General features: G+C 31.9%; 1 protein-coding gene across 1 annotated transcript; it reads right to left on the bottom strand.

Moving 5' to 3' along the window:
* Positions 1–90: 90 nt before the first annotated feature.
* On the bottom strand, positions 91–3109 carry LOC126769486 (ADP-dependent glucokinase). Its single transcript, XM_050488333.1, has 3 exons — positions 2631–3109; positions 2082–2524; positions 91–1232 (listed from the first exon to the last, which is right to left on the bottom strand). The coding sequence occupies exons 1-3, from the start codon at positions 2963–2965 to the stop codon at positions 541–543; spliced, it is 1470 nt and encodes a 489-aa protein (XP_050344290.1). The 5' UTR covers positions 2966–3109; the 3' UTR covers positions 91–540.
* Between the last annotated feature and the right edge of the window lie 18587 nt (positions 3110–21696).

Below are 21696 nucleotides of genomic sequence, written 5' to 3'. Positions count from 1 at the left end.
CAGGAATGTCTAGATAAGTCAACATTTTTTATTTTTTTAATATAGAGAAAATAACAGTTAAATATATATCCAAATATTTGCAATAACCAAATATAAATATGCAGTCATTGATACATTGTACTTTTATATACATATTCAAAATAATGAACACAATACAACATTATAGGCACGATATAATTAATAAAATGGCACATTCTATAATTAAATTTAGAACATTACGGAATATCAATGAAAATCTTACACTTATAAACTGTTATTTAGTCAAAATTTGTTTGTAATATATTGTTCATTGTAATAAAATAGGTTATATATTAAGCAGATCTATAGAAAAAATGTTTTTTTCTATAAATATAGTGTGGAAGTTAAATATTTTACATATTTGTAAATTAAAAAATAATAATATTCCTAGCGAGTTTAAAACTTTAGTCATAAATAATAATAAGTTTTACTGTTAGTTTAATAAATAAATATTTTGATCCATAAAATAAGCCTAACACCAAATTGTACAAACATAGAGTTTTTTTTATATCAACCTAAGACTCATTTCTCCACTTGTAAAACTAAGCCTGCGGCAGAAATGTTATCTCCTGCACCAGCTGTCAATTGAGCTTCAGTACAGATAAGAACAGGAGCCACACAAATATCTACTTCATCATTATCCAGTACCTCATCCCAGCAGGCTACTGGTTTTGTTTCTTCAAAAAATACTCTGCTGTTATTGCTATCATCTGTTGTTGTTGAAAAGCTATCATCTAGAAGAAGCTTGCATTTATCTAAAGCTATATTTTGACTATCACAAACATATCTATGAGCTGTTAAGGAAGCTTTAGCAGCAGCTGCCTTTGTTCTCTTCCAATGTGAGCCCTTTACAGTCAAAATAGCTTGATATGCTAAAGTGTGTACATGAATTCGTGTCAATTTCCTCTTGCTACCATTTTCAGAGTTCTTTTGTCTAATAATTTGGAATGTTTTACGCATCTGGTCTAATGCTGTAGCTACTCTTGGATTAGAATCAGCAACAACCATAACTTTCCCATGTTCTAACACACTGTTGAGGTTCGAGAGTTCCTGTTCATTCATGCCAACTGAGTCAACAAATGGTAATACTTTTGTTGTTAAGTGTAAGAGTAATTCTAAATCTACATAGCTCGCCATCTCAAAGTGAGCTAAAGTATTTACTGGCTGGGATAGAATTTGTTGCTTCACAAGTTCTAGTCTTTCTGCCCTTAAATCTGAAATAATACAAAATAGATAGTAAAAAAGAAAAAATCAAGGTTTATCTATCTAGCCTTGTCTTTTGTTTTATCTATCAATTTTATTAAGATATATAAGCTTCTAAATTTCCCACAGCGTCATCTCCTTTTGAGGAGGTTTGGAGTTTATTTCATCATGCTGCTCTGATGTGGGTTAATGAAATTAATAAGATGAAATACCATGTCTGCCTACCAGACAACTAAATGGGCCACCTGAAGGTATGTGGTAATCAACGCCAATAGAAATTGGTGCTGTAAGAAATATTAACCATTCCTTACAATTCAAATGCACTACCAACCTTAGCAACTAGTGCCTGTAGTGCCTGTAGTTGTCACTTGTGCCTGTACTTACACTGGCTCACTTATCCTATAAACTGGAAGACAACAATGCCAAGTATTGCTATTTGGCAATAGAACCTACCCAGACTGGTTTGCCCAAAGGCCTACCAATTTTTCACATGATAGTAAAATATTTCTATGTAAAATATTTTTTCTTTGATTGTTATTTTTGATTTTTATTTACAGTAAAAAATAGTATTAAGAATAGTAAATATAAATTAGTCTTATTTTGTTTTATTACTATACTAAACTGTAAATTATTATTATTTTAATTTCACATTTAGTTACTAATTTAGTTTCTAATCAATCTTGTGTCAAATCTTGCTACTGATTTTTAAATCAATCCAAATTAACCAATTGAGCTGAAATTTTTCACACTTTTGCTGGTAACGATACTATCTAGTACTCATAAATTTTATTCCTTTTTTGTTTATGTAAAAAATCCTCGTTTAAAAATACTAATTATATAACAATTATGAAATAACATACCTTTGCCATTTTGTTTAAATGGAAAATTATCCATCATCTGCAAACCACTAATGACTAGCAAGTTAGGACTGAAGCGTACTAAATGTTCTCCTAACTTCTCTAAGGAAGTCAGCAGAGGATTGTTTTCATCATTATGCATAATGTATCTATTTGCCCTCGGTGATTTATATTCACCAAACTTTTCATCAGCCCTATATTCTAATATCATATGGACATCGTCCTTTACTTCTTCATTACCATTATCACCAACTATTTCTATATCTTTCGGAATGTAACTTTTTAATTTTTTGCTCATTTTTGCACCTAGTAACACCTTCCATCCTTCTATATAAAATCTCTTTGCCATGAGAGGTGCATTTCCTCCAATAGCCCATCTAGTGTCTGGTAGTTTTAATGATTCTTCGACAAGTTCATCATAAAGTGCACTGTTAGACATAAATCGCCTGAAAGAAAATGAAATGTTTGACATAAGAAAAAGAAATTAAAATTACTGACAATTTTCAATTAATTAATAAATAGCAAATAGTATAGATAATAAATTCAACTTACTCCGCAGCAGCACCATGTTTGAAGAAATAGGTAAAACTTTTTAAAAATTCTTCTTTACTGGATATATCGTTAAAATGTTCAGGACTTCCTTTTAAATCTTTTGGATTTAACAAGGACGTTGCGTTGACGAAAAGGTCATGGCAAGCTCCATAACCAAGGGCCACCTTAGGCTGTTGTGTACCAGAACCTACTTTATTCTCATTTTCTAAATTTAACAGATGTTCTTTAACTGAAGACAGTCTCACATCTTCGAATTTATCTTTTCTATAAAATATCGCATAGAACACAACACATAAAGATAGTATTGAACCTAACTTTACCGGCGCCCCGGCCATTGTCACATGTAATTATTTTACAATGTGTTCACTTGGAATGCATAAGTTATAAGCTTTGTAATAGATCCACGTCAGCTCATTATAATAGTAATGTGTAAATAATATATTATAGTTATAAAGATAACGCAATGAACTCGGCCATATACCAAGTGAAAGAAACGTCAATGTCAACAAAGCAAGCTGTCACAAAAGAAAGCATTGCCAAAAATTAATTACCAGTATATACAATTATTCTAATTACATACATAATTACAGCATATTAATAGGAATTATTTACACAGGTTTTTCTTATAGTTGTAGAAAATTTATGTATAAAAATACATTTAACTTGTAAGCGTAATTTGAATATAATTGATTCAAAAATATAATACATAGGTCTATAACTAATGATATAATAACTATAAGCACTTACATAGCTGCGTCGCTGGTCCAGCAGCTGTCTAACGATAAAGATCCTGGTTTCGAATTACAGATTGATTTAAGAAATTTTGGAATTTTTCTGTCATGAATTCTCAGCTAAGGTTGAGAAGAAAGTGCGGAGTTAGAAAGTTGGCAGTACTGTTCCATTTTCATGCCTACTGTTACTGCAGTCTTTTACTGATCTCTTTTTGAGGATATCGGATTGCCTAACCATCAAGATTAAGGAATAGAGAGTGCACCTATGTTTGCGCACATATTTTCTGCATTATAATACTGCTTGTACAGGTCGCTAGTTGTTTAAATCGGTTCCCGTGGTCGAAACTTATGTCATTATCCCGAGACTCTACTTCTCATCTTCTAAAAATATAATTTGTTCTTTTTTTTCGTTTACAAAAGTAAAAAATTTAAAAAGAAAATTTAAGTAACCAATTCAATATACTAGATTGATAAGAATATAGTTGTTATATTAACTGTAATTTAAACAAGAAGCAAAGCTATTAATTTCTACTTTCAAGCATTTAAAATTAATTAATTTACTAAATTTTTCTTTAAATATATGGAAATTAATTAACGTTATTTTTGTAGCAGTTTGTTTTTTTATAAAACTTTTTTTTTAAATAAAAAGATTTACACTATTTAGTACACTAGTATTTATATATAAAAAAATCTACATCTTTTATTTTTTGAATATTTATTTATGTTTATACGTGTCAAATTGAATCCGTACGCTGACCTTTGTGTAACCTACCTACTTACTACATATTGTAATGTACATAGTATGAGAATAAGTAGGTTCCCAATAAGCGTGTCTTGATGCTTGCAAATGATTTCGAAAGCCAAAAATCTTTCTTTAAAAGGTATAACCGGTCATCGTACTCCTAAAATGGTAGGACATGCGATACTAAGAGATTTAGGCGTAATTTGGTCATGTACTGTAATTAATTTCGACAAGACGTGCCGTAACTTATTAAATTTATCCTGATAACATTTTTGCACTCTGACCAGGTTAATTTATGAAGAAAGAGATTTTTTTTTTAATTAGCATTTTTTCCCTTCTTTATCTTTAACACAATTATCCTGTAGTTGTAAAATTTAAAATAAATGTATTTATTATAAGTTTTTGTTGTCGTGATAACTGGTCTTATGATTTCGATAAAATTGTGTTTGAGTTTTTTGTGTGTGATCGATGCTAGTAAATTTCGCGTGACACCCATCTCGAGCTAACCGCTGAGATGGTGCAGTGGTTAGTATGCGTGAATATTAACAAAAGATGACGGGTTCAGACTCGTGCAAGCATCACTTAATTTTTATAAGTTTTTAATAAATTCTGTGTTCAGCGTTAAAAAAAAAAATTAAATAATCGTGAGGAAACTTATACGTATCTGAAATGTAGATAATTATCAACCACCCGTGTATCCAACTAGCTGCATTGGAGAGCGTGGTGAGCGTGAGCTTCAAACCAACTTTAATAATGGAATATTTCCAGGCTTATTACCTTTTTATCACAATAAAGTTTCAAGCGTGGCTTTGTCAACAAGTTATTAATGACGTTTTATAGGTAATTGCTATATTTTTTTTAAAGGCGTAAGCCGATCAGCATACTAAACGATAAACGTACTTTTTCCGTGCTATATTCTCCTTTTCACATAGGCTTAGCGTAGGTAGGAATACGTAAAAGATATAACTTTTTTATATTCGTGTTCGTAAATCCAAGGCTTGTGTGTAATGTTGGAGCAACGAAACAGTAGATTAATGAACTCGTTTATAATGTTCAATCACTTAGCACTATAACTAGGAACGCGCGTTCAAGATTCGACCGCACTGGCCGGCTGCTGCATAAGAAGCAAGAAGTGTCGTGTGCTCAGCCGGTGAATCGTTGACTCCGTCGAGCGCCGACAGAGGGCGCTAGCGTTCCAATGATGATACGATGCGATATATATTTATATATATATATATATATATATATATATATATATATATATATATATATATATCGCATCGTATGTTTTGCGGTAGAATATCTGATGAGTGGGTGTTTACTACCCAGACAGCCTTGCACAAAGCCCTACCACCAGTAATGATTTGAACTGTCATGTCATGTCGTGGATTAAATTTAATATAAAGGTACCAACTGTTCGGAATTTTAATTCTATCGAGAGGAATCGACAGTATTGTTAGGAATATGTCAAACTATTTAAAAAGTAGTAAATTGACTATGGGATCATCTCCATATCTTTGATTAGTTAATATTGGACAATACCTGTGCCAGAAGACTATGTGTGAGTAGTGTCTATACTGGATACCTCTATAGTATTTATACGGACATAGTGAACTAGTTTTACCCGCGTATTAGGGGGGGGGGGTATGGTTAAAAAGTAGCCTACTCCTCCTTACTATTCACGCTTACTTCATACCAAATTTTATCTGTTTTGTGGTTTGAACGTGAAAGCGTGACAGATAGAGTTACACATTAAATAATATTAGTGTAAATACATAGATACACAGGACTAAAGACTAATAATGATAATAATACAAAAATACTTTTTAATTTTAAGGGTAAACGGTAGGCTTAAAGTAATTATATTTCTAATTTGGCTTACTGAGCCATGTTATATTCTGAACTTACTTTCAATAATTTATTTAAGTCATTTTGTCAAGTAGCCGTATGTTTACGAGTTACGAGTATATTAATCTTACGATCAGATTAACGTTTAAGTAAAATATACATTTTTATCGCAATAAAACGTAACATGAGAACTTTAAAGACACATTTGGTCAAACAAAAGTCAATTAACGTTACTCCTGTATAAGATTAAATATTTTTAAGGTGAAAATCAAGTTAAAAAGCATAAAGTTCGTCCAAATATGGCGATCACGTATTGTTGCCGCGAAAATAACGCGCAGATGAAATCTCAGTGGTGTAACTGTCTGGCGCCGAACATTGAAGAACTGCAACTTATTATAACACAAACTTAGGTCAACTTTAAATACCTTTTTAATTTATTTCTATTAATATTTTATATAAAATTGAATACTTTAATTCGTCCAAGTACAGATGCATAGCTGGTAGCAATTTGTATATGCTGATTTGACTCATGACTGAACAAAAGCTGCAAATTGTCACCCTTTATTATTTAGACTGAATTTGATAAATATTTTTAAAAATAGCGTAATTGAACCTTCGATAGAGGATAAGAACCATGGAGTTTTCATGCAGGATAAATGGTTGAGATGAGATTTTTTTTATTATTATTATCATAAACAATTAAAATGAAACCATATTCGCTAGCATTTCGCAATTGCATTTTGGGTTAGACGTTAAAATATATTTAATGTTGTTAGGAATGTGTCACATCATTAAAAAATACTAAATTGTCTATGATCTCATCCCAATATTCTTGATTTAAAGTGTATACTCAAATAAACAAGGCAAAACACTAATAGTAACACCTGCAAGTTTCCTATGCTTGTCTACTTATGTTATATTTGTACACATATTTATTGGTGGCTAAAATCTTGAACACAATATTATGTTAGTAAAGACGACTACGGTGTGCATTACCAAATTTAATTAATTTAATTGATTACATAGTAAAAAAACATAGTACATTAGAAAAAATAATTCTAGTAAATATTAAGGAAATAAAAATAAAAGAATATTATGCGCAGTTCCAATTTACTGTAATAGCAGAGGTTCGTATCAGGTCGTATGATTCACGCCGGAGGTCAGGACATCCAGTTGTGAGGCAAATGAATGAGCGACCCTACTTCGATTACGCGAAAACGTTGCCCTTTAGTGCTTATCAGAAGTACTTTTTAAATTTTTCAAAATTATTTATCATTTTAAAAATTGCTATGTATATATCGTCCCTATATTTGCCCTACTCAGTTTTCTAGTAAAACTACCACCGACTTGCGCTTGAGATACATTGTAATGCCATCATAGAAGTAAGATTACAATAATAATAAAATACACAGACACGTAGTTGATGTGTGATATTTAATAAACGGATATGAATTTACTAAAAAACGGTAGGTATAGTTCATTCTAATTCTAAGATATTCTTATTTTATATAAGTTCGACCTTAAATAAGTAAGTAAATAGGTTATTCTATTTTATAGTTATAGGCAACAAATGAGTATAAAAACTTAAAATAACGTATAGATTGAAATCAGCATACACAAATTGCTAACAGCTATGAATATGTACTCGGAAGAATTAAAGTTTACTGGCGGTAGGGCTTTGTGCAAGCTCGTCTGGTCTCGTCGTCGTCTGATGAGTAATATTCTACCGCAAAACAGCAGTACCTACATACCATATGCTCGTCCGCCGCCCTTTACTATAAAAAAAAGATTATTGAAATAAAAAATATATAAAATATTTGCAAAACAAAACAGTTCAGTGGGTACCGATTGCTCCTCTGTTTGTCAACCGCTTTTTTATACTAGCTATTTACGAGAAGATTTTTCAAAAAATTATTTTACTTATACCCTTGTGGTATCAATTGAGTAGGGAAAAATGTTTCTACCTCAAAAGGAAGAGGAGGTCTTAGCCCAGCAGTGGGACATTAACAGGCTGTTACTGTATATATTTCTCAGAATTTCAAATGTCAAATTTCGACTACTCGGCGAACTATTATATTTCCATATCTAAATATATATTTAAATATTAATTAGGACTTTCGATAGGAATAAAAAAACCGCTACTTTTTAAATAAAATATATCGAAACAGATAGAAGTCATTGAATTAAATTTTTATGCATTAACACAGATTGATAACTTACAATATTTTTAAAGCGTTGTTAAAAATAAGACGAAAATGGTGTTTTTTTGTTAGTTTAAGATACAGTGGCTTATTTTATTACAATTCTATTCGGTCTAGTGGTTCACAAGCAACATGTGAAGATACCGTGACCATTTTTATAAAAACAATTTATTATTTTATTATTAACAGAATATATTACTAGATAATACTTAGTAAGGTAAGAAAAGTCAATGAACTTTTAAACATACTTAAATGAGCAAATTTTGGTTTGTGAATATTGAATCTTACAACAAGAATTTTTAGCTAATAACTATTTGCTTTTCGAGTTAAGGTCCTAAATTAGTACAGTGATTTCAATTGCCTAATTTTATAGTTAAATATTAAATGGTAAGCTGCTTTATTTATATGCTTATTATCATTTTTACTGGTGGTAGGGCTTTGTGCAAGCTCGTCTGGGTAGGTATAAAAAAAAAAACAAATTTTTACCTATCTTAATCCTAAATAGGGCGTTTGCATGCTTTATAGTTTACCTATGCTTTTTTTGTAGCATATTTTTTGTATATTGTGTGTTGAAAAGATTAAATAATTAAATAAATCCTTCGTTAGTCTGAACGATATGGACGCGTCCGGCAGAAGACGTGGTCCCTTCGAATGTGAAAGAAGCATTGAAGTAGCAGGTAGGCTTACGACGTGAGCTGTGTCTACCGTCTCCCTGTGGAACAGCACGCGCGTAAATAGGTCTTTGAAGCCATCCTTCCGAGGCTTAAATAACTCGAAAGCGACGAGATATTTCGCCTTACGCAAATAATGACTGTGTCCGGCTCATTTGACGTAAGATTAGACCTGAAGAAACGACATGCACATTATCATCACTTCAGGGCGACTCTGGGGTCGTTCACAATTCATCTGGTTTGTTCACGTGGAACACGATAAGACTGGTTTGTGAAGTCGGGAGAAAGGTCCTCCTGTGAGCATTTTTGTCGGCGATGCTCCGCAAGGTATTGCGCGGATGCCCGTAGTGTTCCTTTTTAAGGTACCAGACCGTTAGGTAAGGGACGTTTGAAACTTTCCAAATTCGCTCTGCTGGAGATGATGTTGTACTAAACATAATATACAATGATCTGACGACTCACCAGCGGAAGGATAATTAGGCCTTCGTAGATTTTTTTATTATGCCCTAATAATAAATTAACCCAGCTGGGCAGGCTAAAAGCTGACATAAAACTAATAATATTTTTAAAATTAATTCTAAAATGAGTTTAAGTTTTTAAGCTTTAAAAGGTTACGAGGTCAATCAAGTTACACGGATAATAATTATTCGGCAACCAACATGATTACAAGGACTGGCGCCAACGCTCGTTTAGAAATTCTTATAAAATTATCTTGTTAACATTAATTTAAAAAATGAAAACAAACCTTCTTTAATTTATCATTGAAAATATTTAAGTGATAACTGTAATTAAAAATATCAAAGTCGAAGACGTTTTTCATCATTAATAAAAACGGCAAGTATAAATTTAATATTTTGATTTATTCCTTCATTCAATTTAAAACGAAATAGATTGATTGAAAAGCTTCAGCAAGAAGCGAGGGAACGGAATTTCCTTTCAAGAAAAGTCTAGTGCCTGCGCTAATTGGGCATTAGTCGTAAGCTGTACTTTGTCGATAGATATTTTTGTTATTGAAATTACAACTCTGTTTTCTCTACATACGACTCAGTATCAATCGATAAAGCCTAAAAATTATTATGTCATTGTTAAAAAATTGCCTTCTTGAGTTAGTACAGAAAGTATAAACTATAGATAATCCTTTAACGTCTGTTAAAGGCCTAATAGTCCGTAGATCTGACAGCACTCGTTTGTTCGGTTACATTTATTTATAAACCTGTTATATTTAGTTCCATGTCACAATAATCTATTTGATTTTATTTTACATTTTATAGTAAATTTAATGCTACGTTACTTGGATATAGTTCTGCACACATTATTGATTACGACTGTACGACATAGATTATACGAACAATTCAAGCATAAAAACTGTCGCAATATGTTTAAGAGGCGCTCTACTGGTAATATATCATATTTTCTACAGCTCTAACGACGTTTTTAATTCAGAAAAAAGTTTTTAACGCATACCTTCGGTGGTCAAACTAACGCTCGTTTCTCATGTCCTTTTCTGTTAATTAGGCTTGAATTGATTGAAGTTATGATCTCCTAAATAACTCTTGACAATAATTAAGATAAGTTTGAAGCATGTGTCAATAATATATGCCTTTAAAAATTAAATTAGGTACCATTAAATAAGGTGTATATGAATTACGATAAATACATTCTTACCGGTTAAATAAAATAAAAAAATCGTAACAATTATTGTTGCAACTATTTACAAAAAATATATTTTTATTCATATACATTAAATGGATCGATTTTTTTATTAAAATAGATAATATGTATGTGCGATTACTGCTTTAAAAAAAACACAACGTAAAATTTTAAGTGTTCATAGCTTAAAAAGTTTAGTTTTTTAAGTGTTCATACTTTATGGTGGTCTATTTCTCATGAGAATTGTTCTTACACATCGTTCGTCCATCTATGAAACTAATTGGATAATTGTAGTGTGATGTGGATCAATAAGACAATTTCTTGTAAGCTTGGTTTAGGAAGATCTTTGGCTCCTATTCTATATTGTTAAAATTAAGTAAAATTGGAAGTTTTTTTTTTTATAGAAAGATAAAGAAGCAAATAAGTCAAGTCAAGTCAAGTCCTCAAGTCGTCTATACCGCAATGTTTGAAGACGAAAGTCTTCAACCAATGCGTCTTACCTGCCATGACATACGGTGCCGAAACGTGGACACTAACTGCGGGACTAGTCCACAAATTCAAAGTCGCTCAGCGTGCTATGGAGCGAGCTATGCTCGGAGTATCTTTGAAGGATAAGATCAGAAATGAGATTATCCGGAAAAGAACCGGAGTCACCGACATAGCTTGCAAAATTAGCAGGCTGAAGTGGCAGTGGGCTGGTCACGTATGTCGTAGGACCGATGGCCGTTGGAGCAGACGAGTCCTAGAGTGGAGACCGCGAATCGGCAAGCGCAGCGTAGGGCGCCCTCCAGCCAGGTGGACCGACGACCTTAAGAAGGTGGCGGGCACCAACTGGATGCGGAAGGCGGAGGACAGGGAGCTTTGGCGCACCTTGGGAGAGGCCTATGTTCAGCAGTGGACAACGATTGGCTGTTGATTGAAAGAAGCAAATAGACATTCTGGGGGTAAGTGTTTACCTACGCCTATAGACACTGATACCGTGCATAAACCGCTTCTCATACTCACAGTCACATATATAGGTACTCATGGACAATTTACATAGCTATTGCTATTTGGCAACAAAATAACACAAAAAAGACTTTGAATTCTTTCTTTTCGTACTTTTTATTGCACTATGTACCTTTGAAAAAGGCACAAAAAACTATCAGGCGAGGTTACAGCACTAATTAATTGTAATAATTATTACTATTTACTTTAACTAGTATCGAAATGAAACTTTTTTGGATGTCATTAGAATACAATACAGTGTAATTATAATAAATATATAGTGGTGGCGCAGTGGTGATGTAAGCGATGGTTAACATTTCTTACAATAACAATGTCTTTGGCGTTGGTGACCACGTACCATCAGGTGGCCCATATGCTCGTCCACCTTCCTCTTCTATAAAAAAATACAATTTTAACGTTGAATTTTGAGTGTGAGTTCTATATGTATCTAAAAACTTTGTGAAATATGTTAGGATCGATAGTACCTTCTACATTACGTAAGATATACGTATTAATATATAAAGTGTGTTACTTGAGTATTAATGATTAATTCACTTGAAGGCGCCAAGTTTATTTTACAAAAATATATTACAAAGGACGCATTACCTTAAAGTCAAACACCATATTTTGAATCTAAGCATTTACAATCGCTATCAAATTGCTATTCAAAAAACAATAACAATCAATAATCACTTCTATGCTAAACTATCAATGTTCAAAATCGCGTAAACAATTTACAGCGCTCGTTAATTTTAATGTAAACAGTATCTTTGCTTAGACAGGGTTCTGTAGGTCTAAATAGTTGACCATTTGTAGTGAAATGTTTAAGTAAGCCTTATTTCGTGGTGGATAAAGTCTAAAATCTAATGTGTTAATTTAGTGGACTGCAAAATATGTTTGACTAAGTAAAGTTGGCTAAATCTTTTAAGGTAATCTAGCAAGATTCTTGAGGTCTCGAGAGATGTAAGGTGCCTTGATCTAAGTGATCAGTGATTGATTTGTCTGATAAACTTTTGTATTGTGGCAACATTGTTAGGATTTTGCATATGAAATGGCGATAAATGGACAATAGATAAATAACATTAAGAGTCACAAGTCACTTAATTATCGACTAAAAATTTGAACTTTCAGATTTCAGAAAACATGTTAGATTTCCACGGATATGTCAAATCTTATCTACCTTTCGTTTTTATTTCTTATCCTTGTCCGAGTATGTTAGAAGAAAAATCTTTTCAGAATCACGATACTTTTTATTTCGTATGAACTTTCAGTCTGTCTTAGTGCATCATCTTTATAAAAGGAAGCCGTGTGCAAAATGCTTCTAGATCCACTGATAAAGACTGTACGTTAGTATGTCAGTTGGTCATATAAACATTTTATTATATGAATTGGTATTTACAATAATAATAAGAAGTTGCATAAGAAAATATGTTAATTTTTAATTAAAATTTGAATCATGAATGCGTTACGAGATTCAATGAGTATTAGAATAGCGGTTGATTCACTCGATACAAAATTTCATTTATTACGTAGAATTGTTGCTAGCCTTCATCGTACATATGAGCATGTGATGAATTGTATATACACGTAAGACATTCAAGTTATCGACTGTCTCATTGGTCTAGTGAGTAGCTTATAGTCCTGTAGACGCCGACGTTCTGGGTTTAACCCAGGTCAATAATTATTTATTGGAATTTTCACTGAAGAAATTCTCACATGGCCTAAAAATACATTCCAGTGACTCTGAAAGCGCCTAAAGCTATGCCACGCTTGATCTCTTTTTGGTCGTATTGGATTTGTAGTTCCATCGGATTATGATTATGAGTGCAAAGGAATTGAGTGGTTACTTGTGCTTGCATAAACTGTACTATAAAATATCTTGCGAAGTTGACTAGTAGCCTTTGAGAATGAAATCGGCCATTAGTCCTAGTATCATCTTCATAATTAAAAACCAAATCATTTTTTCTTTAATATCTGACCATTTGCATTACTTTTTAGTTTTTTTTTTTATTTTTGATTCCTGAAACATTTTTTTATGATTACCTTATTGTAGGATTTAATTGATGAATAGTGTATAGTGAAGTTAGCTTTAATAGCTAACTTTACTCGAAATTTACGGGGTTGTAAATTATTGCGGTATAAAAATGAGTGTTTTTTATTATGTTGTTTTAGCTTTTGAAAAAAATAACATTAATTTATTCTACAGTTTCGACAAGGGGAGTTGCATAAAACTTTAAGTAGGTCGTTCCTTTCATAAAAATAAAATTACTCTATTTTTATTATGTTGTATTTATATATATATATATATACATATATATTGTGCTAATGTCATCTAGAATATCAAAAGTAATGGAACTTAAGCCGCACTAGCCTTAATCAGAGCATCAGCATCTTCTTGTTTTTATATTCCTTCTTTCTTCACATTATTTAATCATAAGTATTATACTACAATAGGGCTATTATGTAATAACAAATTAAAAACGTAGAAAACGCTTGTGAAATATCAGAAAGTATTATTCGAGAATACACGCATCAAAATAGTATAACACCATAAGTCGGTTGTCAACATTTCACGGGCGAGTAACGATGTGAGTTCTTACAGAAAAGCACAAATACACTGCGTATTTTGTCCTATATGTAATTGTGACAGTGGCGTAACAAATCGTAAAATATATTTCAACTTGACATAAAATTCAATCGTCGCATATTAAAATTAATCATTGCAAACTTGTCTAAAACAAGTCGAATTCAAGTAAGAAATCAATCAATCACAGTTAGATAACGAGTAACATATAATATCATCAATATTTTTGCCGACTACCGTTTACGGTCAATCTCCTTATATGGTGCAATGGCTGTGTCAAAGTGGTCAAATCGTGTCGCCCGGTCGCAATGAGTCACGTTTCTTATAATATTATTATATCAATATTTATTATTTTTCTTTATATTTCTGATTGATATATGAAAATAGGATGGGGATTTATATTTTTTAATCAAAAAATGGGTACTTAGGAAATGTAATTGATGGAAATTGAAGAGGAAGGTGAGTTATTTAGTTGGCAGTTATTCATGACATGACATAAGGTACGATTTGATTCGATTGGCTGTGAGGATTTCAACAATGATATTGTAATTATAACAATGCCAAAATGGCAGCTCATTTAATAAGCTGTTTTATTATGTCATCGACTATGCCTCATTAATCATCTTATTCATATATTTGTGATAATAGAGAACGACAGTAAGCTCCTAGAGGACCTAGAATAACGAAATAGTATTGAGGATTGGAGTAAGGGTCTGGTCTAGTGTTAAGGGAGACAGTCGTTTGAGTTTAATATGCTTTATTTTTATTTTAAATAAGCTGCCGCGCGGTTTCACCCACATTAATCTTTACTGCTCCTTTTTCTATAGACCTGATCTCCTGAGCCTCCGTCCTCAATAAATGTGCTAACTAACACAAAAAAATTTTAAATGACAGACTGATAAATCCTGAGATTAGTGCGTTTAACAATTTTTTTTTCAAATAAACTTCAACTGTCATGTGAAATATTTTATAATTTAAAAGTGAAAATGAACCAACCAGTCTTAAGTGAAATGGATGTCAATCTGATTATCTAATGTTACAAACGCAATTGGCCAGTGTAAAGTAAGAATTAATTATTACCACCTACTTGGGGTGAGTCATTATAAGACGCAAATTTTATTTATGATTTCGATTTCCTGAATCACGCTACAGAAGCTTTGCGAATAATTGTTATAAATAGATTGTGACATTATAAACAGAATAAAATTTGAGTTTTGCATTTTACATCATCATTAAACAAAGTTTCTCAATCCTATTTCCTATAGACTATTAAAAAATAATATTTATATAACAAGAGTTATATACACTGAGAACTTGAATAAATATATATATTTAGTTTTTTAATGAAAATAATATACTTAATTCGAAAGGAGACTCCATTTCGAAGTTATTCCAACAAAACCCGGATTTTGGTATAAGTCTTAAGAAGAATACGTGATTTAGAAGAAAATGTCATGTCTTCATGTTCTGTCATCATTATTACCACTGAATCTTACACACACTGTGAAAAGCCCTTTCGGTGATTCTCAACCTTGACAAGCTAGTTTTAGAAATGATTCCTCAAAAGCTATGCAGTATTTTTTCGAACTAAATTAAAATTTCTAACTCTCGAGGAAAGATATCTTACAAAATTTTACCGATTGCTTGTTATAAATCTCTTATAAAATATTCTATAAAGAAAAGCTAATGGTTCCAGAACAGAAACCACTTGGCAAATTCCTTCCAACCATCAGCCAATCGCCATCCACTGCTGATCATAGGCCTCTCCTAAGGTGCGCCAAAGCTCCTGGTTCTAACGTAGCAAATACATCCCATTTACAGACAAAGACATAACTTAGTAAAGTAATTTAGTAAAATTTTACTTAATTGAAGCGAATTCAAGTAATTACTTGAATTCACTTTAAATTGCGATATGTTGAAACTAAAAAAGAAGTCTAATTTTATTTGGGTTGCATTTCGTACGTAAATTAGAATCGTTATTCAAAATAATCGCAATGCCATTGAACCATCTATTCTTGTAAACGAATAGATTATGACAACCCATGATCTCACAGGTCTGAGCCTTTCCCAATCACACGTTCACCATTCCTAATACGTCCATGTCAGGTGGACATGCCCTATTTACGACAACCCCAAAAAGAGCAGTCATAAAGCGACACCAAAATAATACTAAACTTTATTCCCTTGACGTAAAGACTGTTTTAGTTGTAGATGGCAAAATCAAGTTACTTTTGTCACTCGTCGTGTGTTCAAAGCTCACGATCATAGAACGTATTGTATTTCTTTATAAATGATTACAAAAATGAGCTCATGACCGTAGTCAGGTCTTGACAATTGGGCTCCGTGATTGAGTGAAATATTAGACTGAAACAAGTACGCGGTAAAGAGGAATGACAACCAGGTTAGGACGACGATTCTTGGAGATAACTTGAGATCATCATTAATTCTTGAGAAACAATTGAGTTCGTATTTATGACAAATCTCCGGTGCTCAAAATAGCACAATGTTATGCTTTGTTGCAGGCATGCTGTTGTGCGGATCAATACTAAAATAGGTCGCTTTTATTTTATTATTTCTTGTCGCGGTCATTCTCTTTTTAAATAAAAAATAACATATGAAATATTTAGATATATCGCAAAAGATTGCGAAAAGAGATTTTTAATGTAAAATTCGAATTGGTTCAACACTGTCTTTTTACATTAATTGGTTTGTTTTGATTTTGAATTAACAAATGACACAAAATTTGTTGAACTGTAAAATCAAAAACTATTTACATAAAGAATTGCAAAACATCTGATATATAAAATAAGATATTTTCGATACGAATTTTAGAACTAGTATTAAATAAATCTCATACTTTCAACTGACGATCCTTACGAAAATGTATTTAATTATTGAAAAATAATTTGTAGTAAACAAAATGTGGTGATTTGAAAGTGGTACGTTGGCGTATATGCCTTTATATTACGAGTCCCACGCAAGCCCGCAGGAAGCACTAGCTGGTAGTGGGCGTGGGAACATGCAGTTTCTCTATGAGTAGGTACATTTTGCTGGTTTTTACAAGAGCTTAATTCAAGACGTCCTTAGAAATGTATATCTAAATTTATTTTAATACGTGCACATCAAAAATTGTGGTACATTATGAATTATTATTAATTATAACAGAAAGGCTCTAAAACTATATAGCATTAGAAAAGTTTATAGGTAAGATTTGTTTATAAAAATAGGTCAAATTTCGTGCAAACCATAAACCAAACCACTGGACTACTTCAAATTAATTTATTTTTACATTATACTAATTCCAGCTTCACATAGAACGTTTAAAACAAAAGAAAAAAAAAACGAGATTTTTTGTCCTAGGAAGTAGAAACCTTCTTGGGTTGTCAGTTGTTCTACAACTCACCAAATTTTTACTACAATCAGATGGCAGGAGCTCATAGAGGACGAACATGCAAACATTTATTTCTATTTATTTAGATTTATTTGTATACAAATTAGTAACCAATATCAAGAAATTGATTATGACTCAATTAAGTTGTGTACAATATGAAAGGAAGAAATATGTTTAAGGAAAAACTACACATTAAAATGTAAAAACGCGTGTTATAGTGAAGTAATACTATTTTATGGCAGGCGAGCATTCTATCACTGCACCACCGATGCTACTTCTCCTCAAAAAAAAGGAGAGGACGTCTTAGTCCAGCAGGACATTCGGACAGGCATTCACAGGCTGTTACTGTTACTTACTATATGCGATCTTAAGAACTGTATCACCAAACATTGGTTTTGTAATTTAAAAAAAATCTTCATCGACAGCCACAGACAGACAATATTTAGACTTGGATTATATTACAAGTAATTAAATATTTATTTAGTACTTTGTGGTTCTTTGAAAATATTATTTATATTATCAATAAGAACACTCGGGAATTATTGGCCGAATTGAAAAAAACGTAATTGATAATGGAATATTTGATTACATGAACACTACGGCTCATTTAGTAATAAAATAAATTACATCAACATATTTCCATGATTGCAGTTTCAGATTAAAAATATTTTAAAAAAAGTTAATATATTTTACATTGTTTATTTGTTGTCATAAACATTCATTAAAAAATTGGGTTATTCTTTTGGCGCGGAATGTCGTTTTCGCTCGCGCAATTAGAAGTCCAGTAGATCATACCAGTTGACACGGTGTACATATAGGGTCGCAGCTCACACGAAGCGCTAACTTGTATCTAGGTGAGGGCTAGGATATTTTTCTCACACTAGAATTATAGAATCTAGATACACTGCGCCCTGCTAGGCGCCTGCGTCACCCGCTGCGTTCTTAGGTCATGTCTACATAACATTGTTTACCTAATTCGATCGGTTTTTAATAAGTTATATTTTAAATATTTTCTGCTTTCTTTTTAGAAAAACCTTATATAAATACTATTGTGTTTTTTATATTACACAAATATGTGTAATATTGTAAAACAAAGCTTAGGTATATACATCGGTAAAACTACGTAAAAGCTAGAGGGAAAAAACTGGCAACATTTTCATTTATATATACAATATTACAAATATTTATTAGTTTGTATAATATCGTTTGTTGTTGACATTAAATAGTAATATATTTTGAAAGTTTCTTAAAAATAAACATTAAATAAAATTCTATTTGGATATGTAGTCAGTAGAATCGTTTTTTTAATGTATACAAATAAAATATTAATATTCTACGTAACAAATATAAAAATTCTACGCCACAAATATTGTTTAACATACAAGATCATTTAAATCATTATTTACAGAAATAAAAATTCTTAAATTCGAAATTTAAAACTGCAAATAAAGTTACAGTCCGTTATGTATGTAGCCGAAGTTGACATAAAACAAACAAGTACAATTTCATGGTTATACTTCCAAACGTATTGGTAATCAATCTCACTGTTTTGGATTCCAACGAGGCATGTTTTAAAGTCTTCGCTTATTCGGACTGTAACTAATTTGATGTATTTGAGTGATATTGCTATAATTAGATCGAGTGTCACTAATTATACTTATATATCTAAATGAATAATAATATTATCCTGTAGAAAGAATAATATTATGTGGAATAGATATTAGATATTGACAGTTAGTTTTGAATTTGTTTAACCTATTTTCTTTTTTTTAATATTTGTTTAGTTTAGCCAATTAGCCTATAAGTCATCTGTATTAGGTATTATTTAAACAAAAATCGAGGGGTAACATTGACTTTGAGCTTATTCCTTAACAGCGGAAAACCAATAAATAAAACATTACTCACAGCCGAAATGGCCAAGTGGCTAGCACACGTTAATTTCACGGAATATTACGGGTTCAAGCCCGGGTAAGGTCCATTTAGTTTTCATATGCATATTTTGTACTTATAATTTATTTCGTAAAAATTTAAAAATAATTGCAACATATAATAAACAGAAACTCGATGAGTTTCTTGCTCCGGTACTTCTCGGGTCAGGGTATTTTCTTGTCCGAACCGGTGGTAGTTTTTAATTTGACAATCATTAAGTAAGCGTAAAATTTCTATATCGAATAAAGGACTTTAATTTGATTTGATTTGATTGAACCCATATTGGATTTGATTGAACCCATATTGGAGAAGCATGTACGAATAAGCTCTAAGCCGTCCCCTTAAGAAGAAGTCCTTTGCCTGGCAATGGAATATTTACAGGCTGTTAGATTAGTTCCTTTTTTTATTAGCCGACTGAGTTGTATCACGTATCTTTCGTAACTTCAAGTGACATGTGAAGTAAGTTATATAATAATAATATAAAAAATGTAAATATATCTGTAAAAATTATAGCATATATTTATAATACCTTTTTTTAAGAAGCAATTATTCTGATTTCTTTTCAACTTAACGGCATTTAACGACACCTTCGATGCTCTGAGAAGGTCATAATATTACCAGCTATGTTTTTTACAGCGACACAGAGTTCGGACGGCAAATTAACTGGAAGTAATCAAAAACATGACTTACACATAATTGTTTTAATTGTATTTTGATTTATGTTAACGGATACCTGTTTGGAGTTAAGGGCAAGATATGTTTCTATTAGGAAGATCAGTGTATGTAACAATTATGTATATGTATATGTTTAGATTTATATACGAAATTTATGTTAAATGTAAAGTTATATACAAAAATAATTGAACTTTTTATATAACGTAGGGGAAGGCTTTAAGAGATGCCCGGATCTCTGGAGTATGTGGGAGTCTTACAAAATAAAACCCCCGCGACAGCCATTCTTTGCACAGATCGGTGGAATATTTTAATATAAAATACCCGCGACTTCGCATTCTTCAACACTTCTCAGGGAAGTGGAGAGACTCGACTTGAACCTAACCTCCAGGTTGCTCCTGAAAGGGAAAAAACTTGCTCCAATCTCGTTCATAGATTATGACAATCTCACAAATGAAAGAAAAAAGTGGAGGATCATACGGATATATAAGAGCTGCTGATCAGTTTCCAACTTTATTTTTTTTTATACTGTTACTATTTTAGATATAACTTGCTTTTGGCATGATGATGAAGAGTATATATTTGCCCACATCTGTGGGATATGTGGGACGTCTGAGACACTGTAAGAAGTATAAACCACTTCTTGAATACACCACCAACGACAACATCTAAAATATTATGTCCTTTAATAATATTGGCAACCTTGCCCTTCAAACCGGACTACAGCAATATAAAGAAATGTTCATGCCGAAGCGGGCCAAAGTTAAATTATAAGTTAAGTTTGTATGTTCTTATAAAAGTGTACCTATTATTCATTAAATTTTTTAATAATTATTCTACAAAATTTTATTTAAAAACCTATGATACAAAAAAAGTGTAATAAGGAATTTAAATGTACGTTTTGCTGCTCTGACGTCACATTTTCTTTATCTTGATCATAAAATGAATCTTCCGAAATTCGTGGCTTATTTATACCAAAAAATTATTCCACATGCTACATCTCTCTTAAACTTAAATCTTAAACAATGCTTCCTGTGCCTTATATGTCGTCGTAACTTTTAACAGATTTAAAAGTAAAGGTCAATAAACTTTGTATTAAATAAATGCGATGATTATTATTAAACTTGTACAGATAATGCCTGACTGTCGTAGAGGTAAAAATTCTAACAAACCTGCTTTGATCACCCATAGTCGTAGGTTCTATTCCAAGCAAGTTATTTTTAAAATATGTATTTATTGGTTATACTTATAGTTATCTTATAAAATCATTTCTTTAAGCTCATTCACTGGTGGTAGGGCTTTGTACAAGGTTGGGTACCACCCACTCATCAGATATTCTACTGCAAAAAAAACAGTACTTGGTATTGTTGTGTTCCGGTTTGAAGAATGAGTGAGCCACTGTAATTACAGGCACAAGGGACATAACATCTTAGTTCCCAAGGTTGGTGGCGCATTGGCAATGTAAGCGATGGTTAACATTTCTTACAGTGCCAATGTCTATGGGCGTTGGTGACCACTTACCATCAGGTGGCTCATATGATCGTCTGCCTTAAAGCCACCAAACTATTAACTTTTTATGCTGTATATCGGAAAGCTATCGTATCTAAAGAAGAAACAGAAAAATATATCTACATTGAAATGCTTACTGAATTTTAAATTT

The sequence above is a fragment of the Nymphalis io genome, chromosome 7, assembly GCF_905147045.1.
Source record: "Nymphalis io chromosome 7, ilAglIoxx1.1, whole genome shotgun sequence".
Lineage (NCBI taxonomy): Eukaryota > Metazoa > Arthropoda > Insecta > Lepidoptera > Nymphalidae > Nymphalis > Nymphalis io.
This window is presented reverse-complemented; position numbering and strand designations above follow the sequence as displayed.

Excerpts from the sequence above, each read along its gene's own strand:
- LOC126769486 (XM_050488333.1), bottom strand. The coding sequence starts at position 2,965 with ATGGCCGGGGCGCCGGTAAAGTTAGGTTCAATACTATCTTTATGTGTT. Across the intron at positions 2,525-2,630 it reads AAACATGGTGCTGCTGCGGA|GCGATTTATGTCTAACAGTG; the intron begins GTAAGTTGAATT and ends ATTTTCTTTCAG. Across the intron at positions 1,233-2,081 it reads ATTTAAACAAAATGGCAAAG|ATTTAAGGGCAGAAAGACTA; the intron begins GTATGTTATTTC and ends GTATTATTTCAG.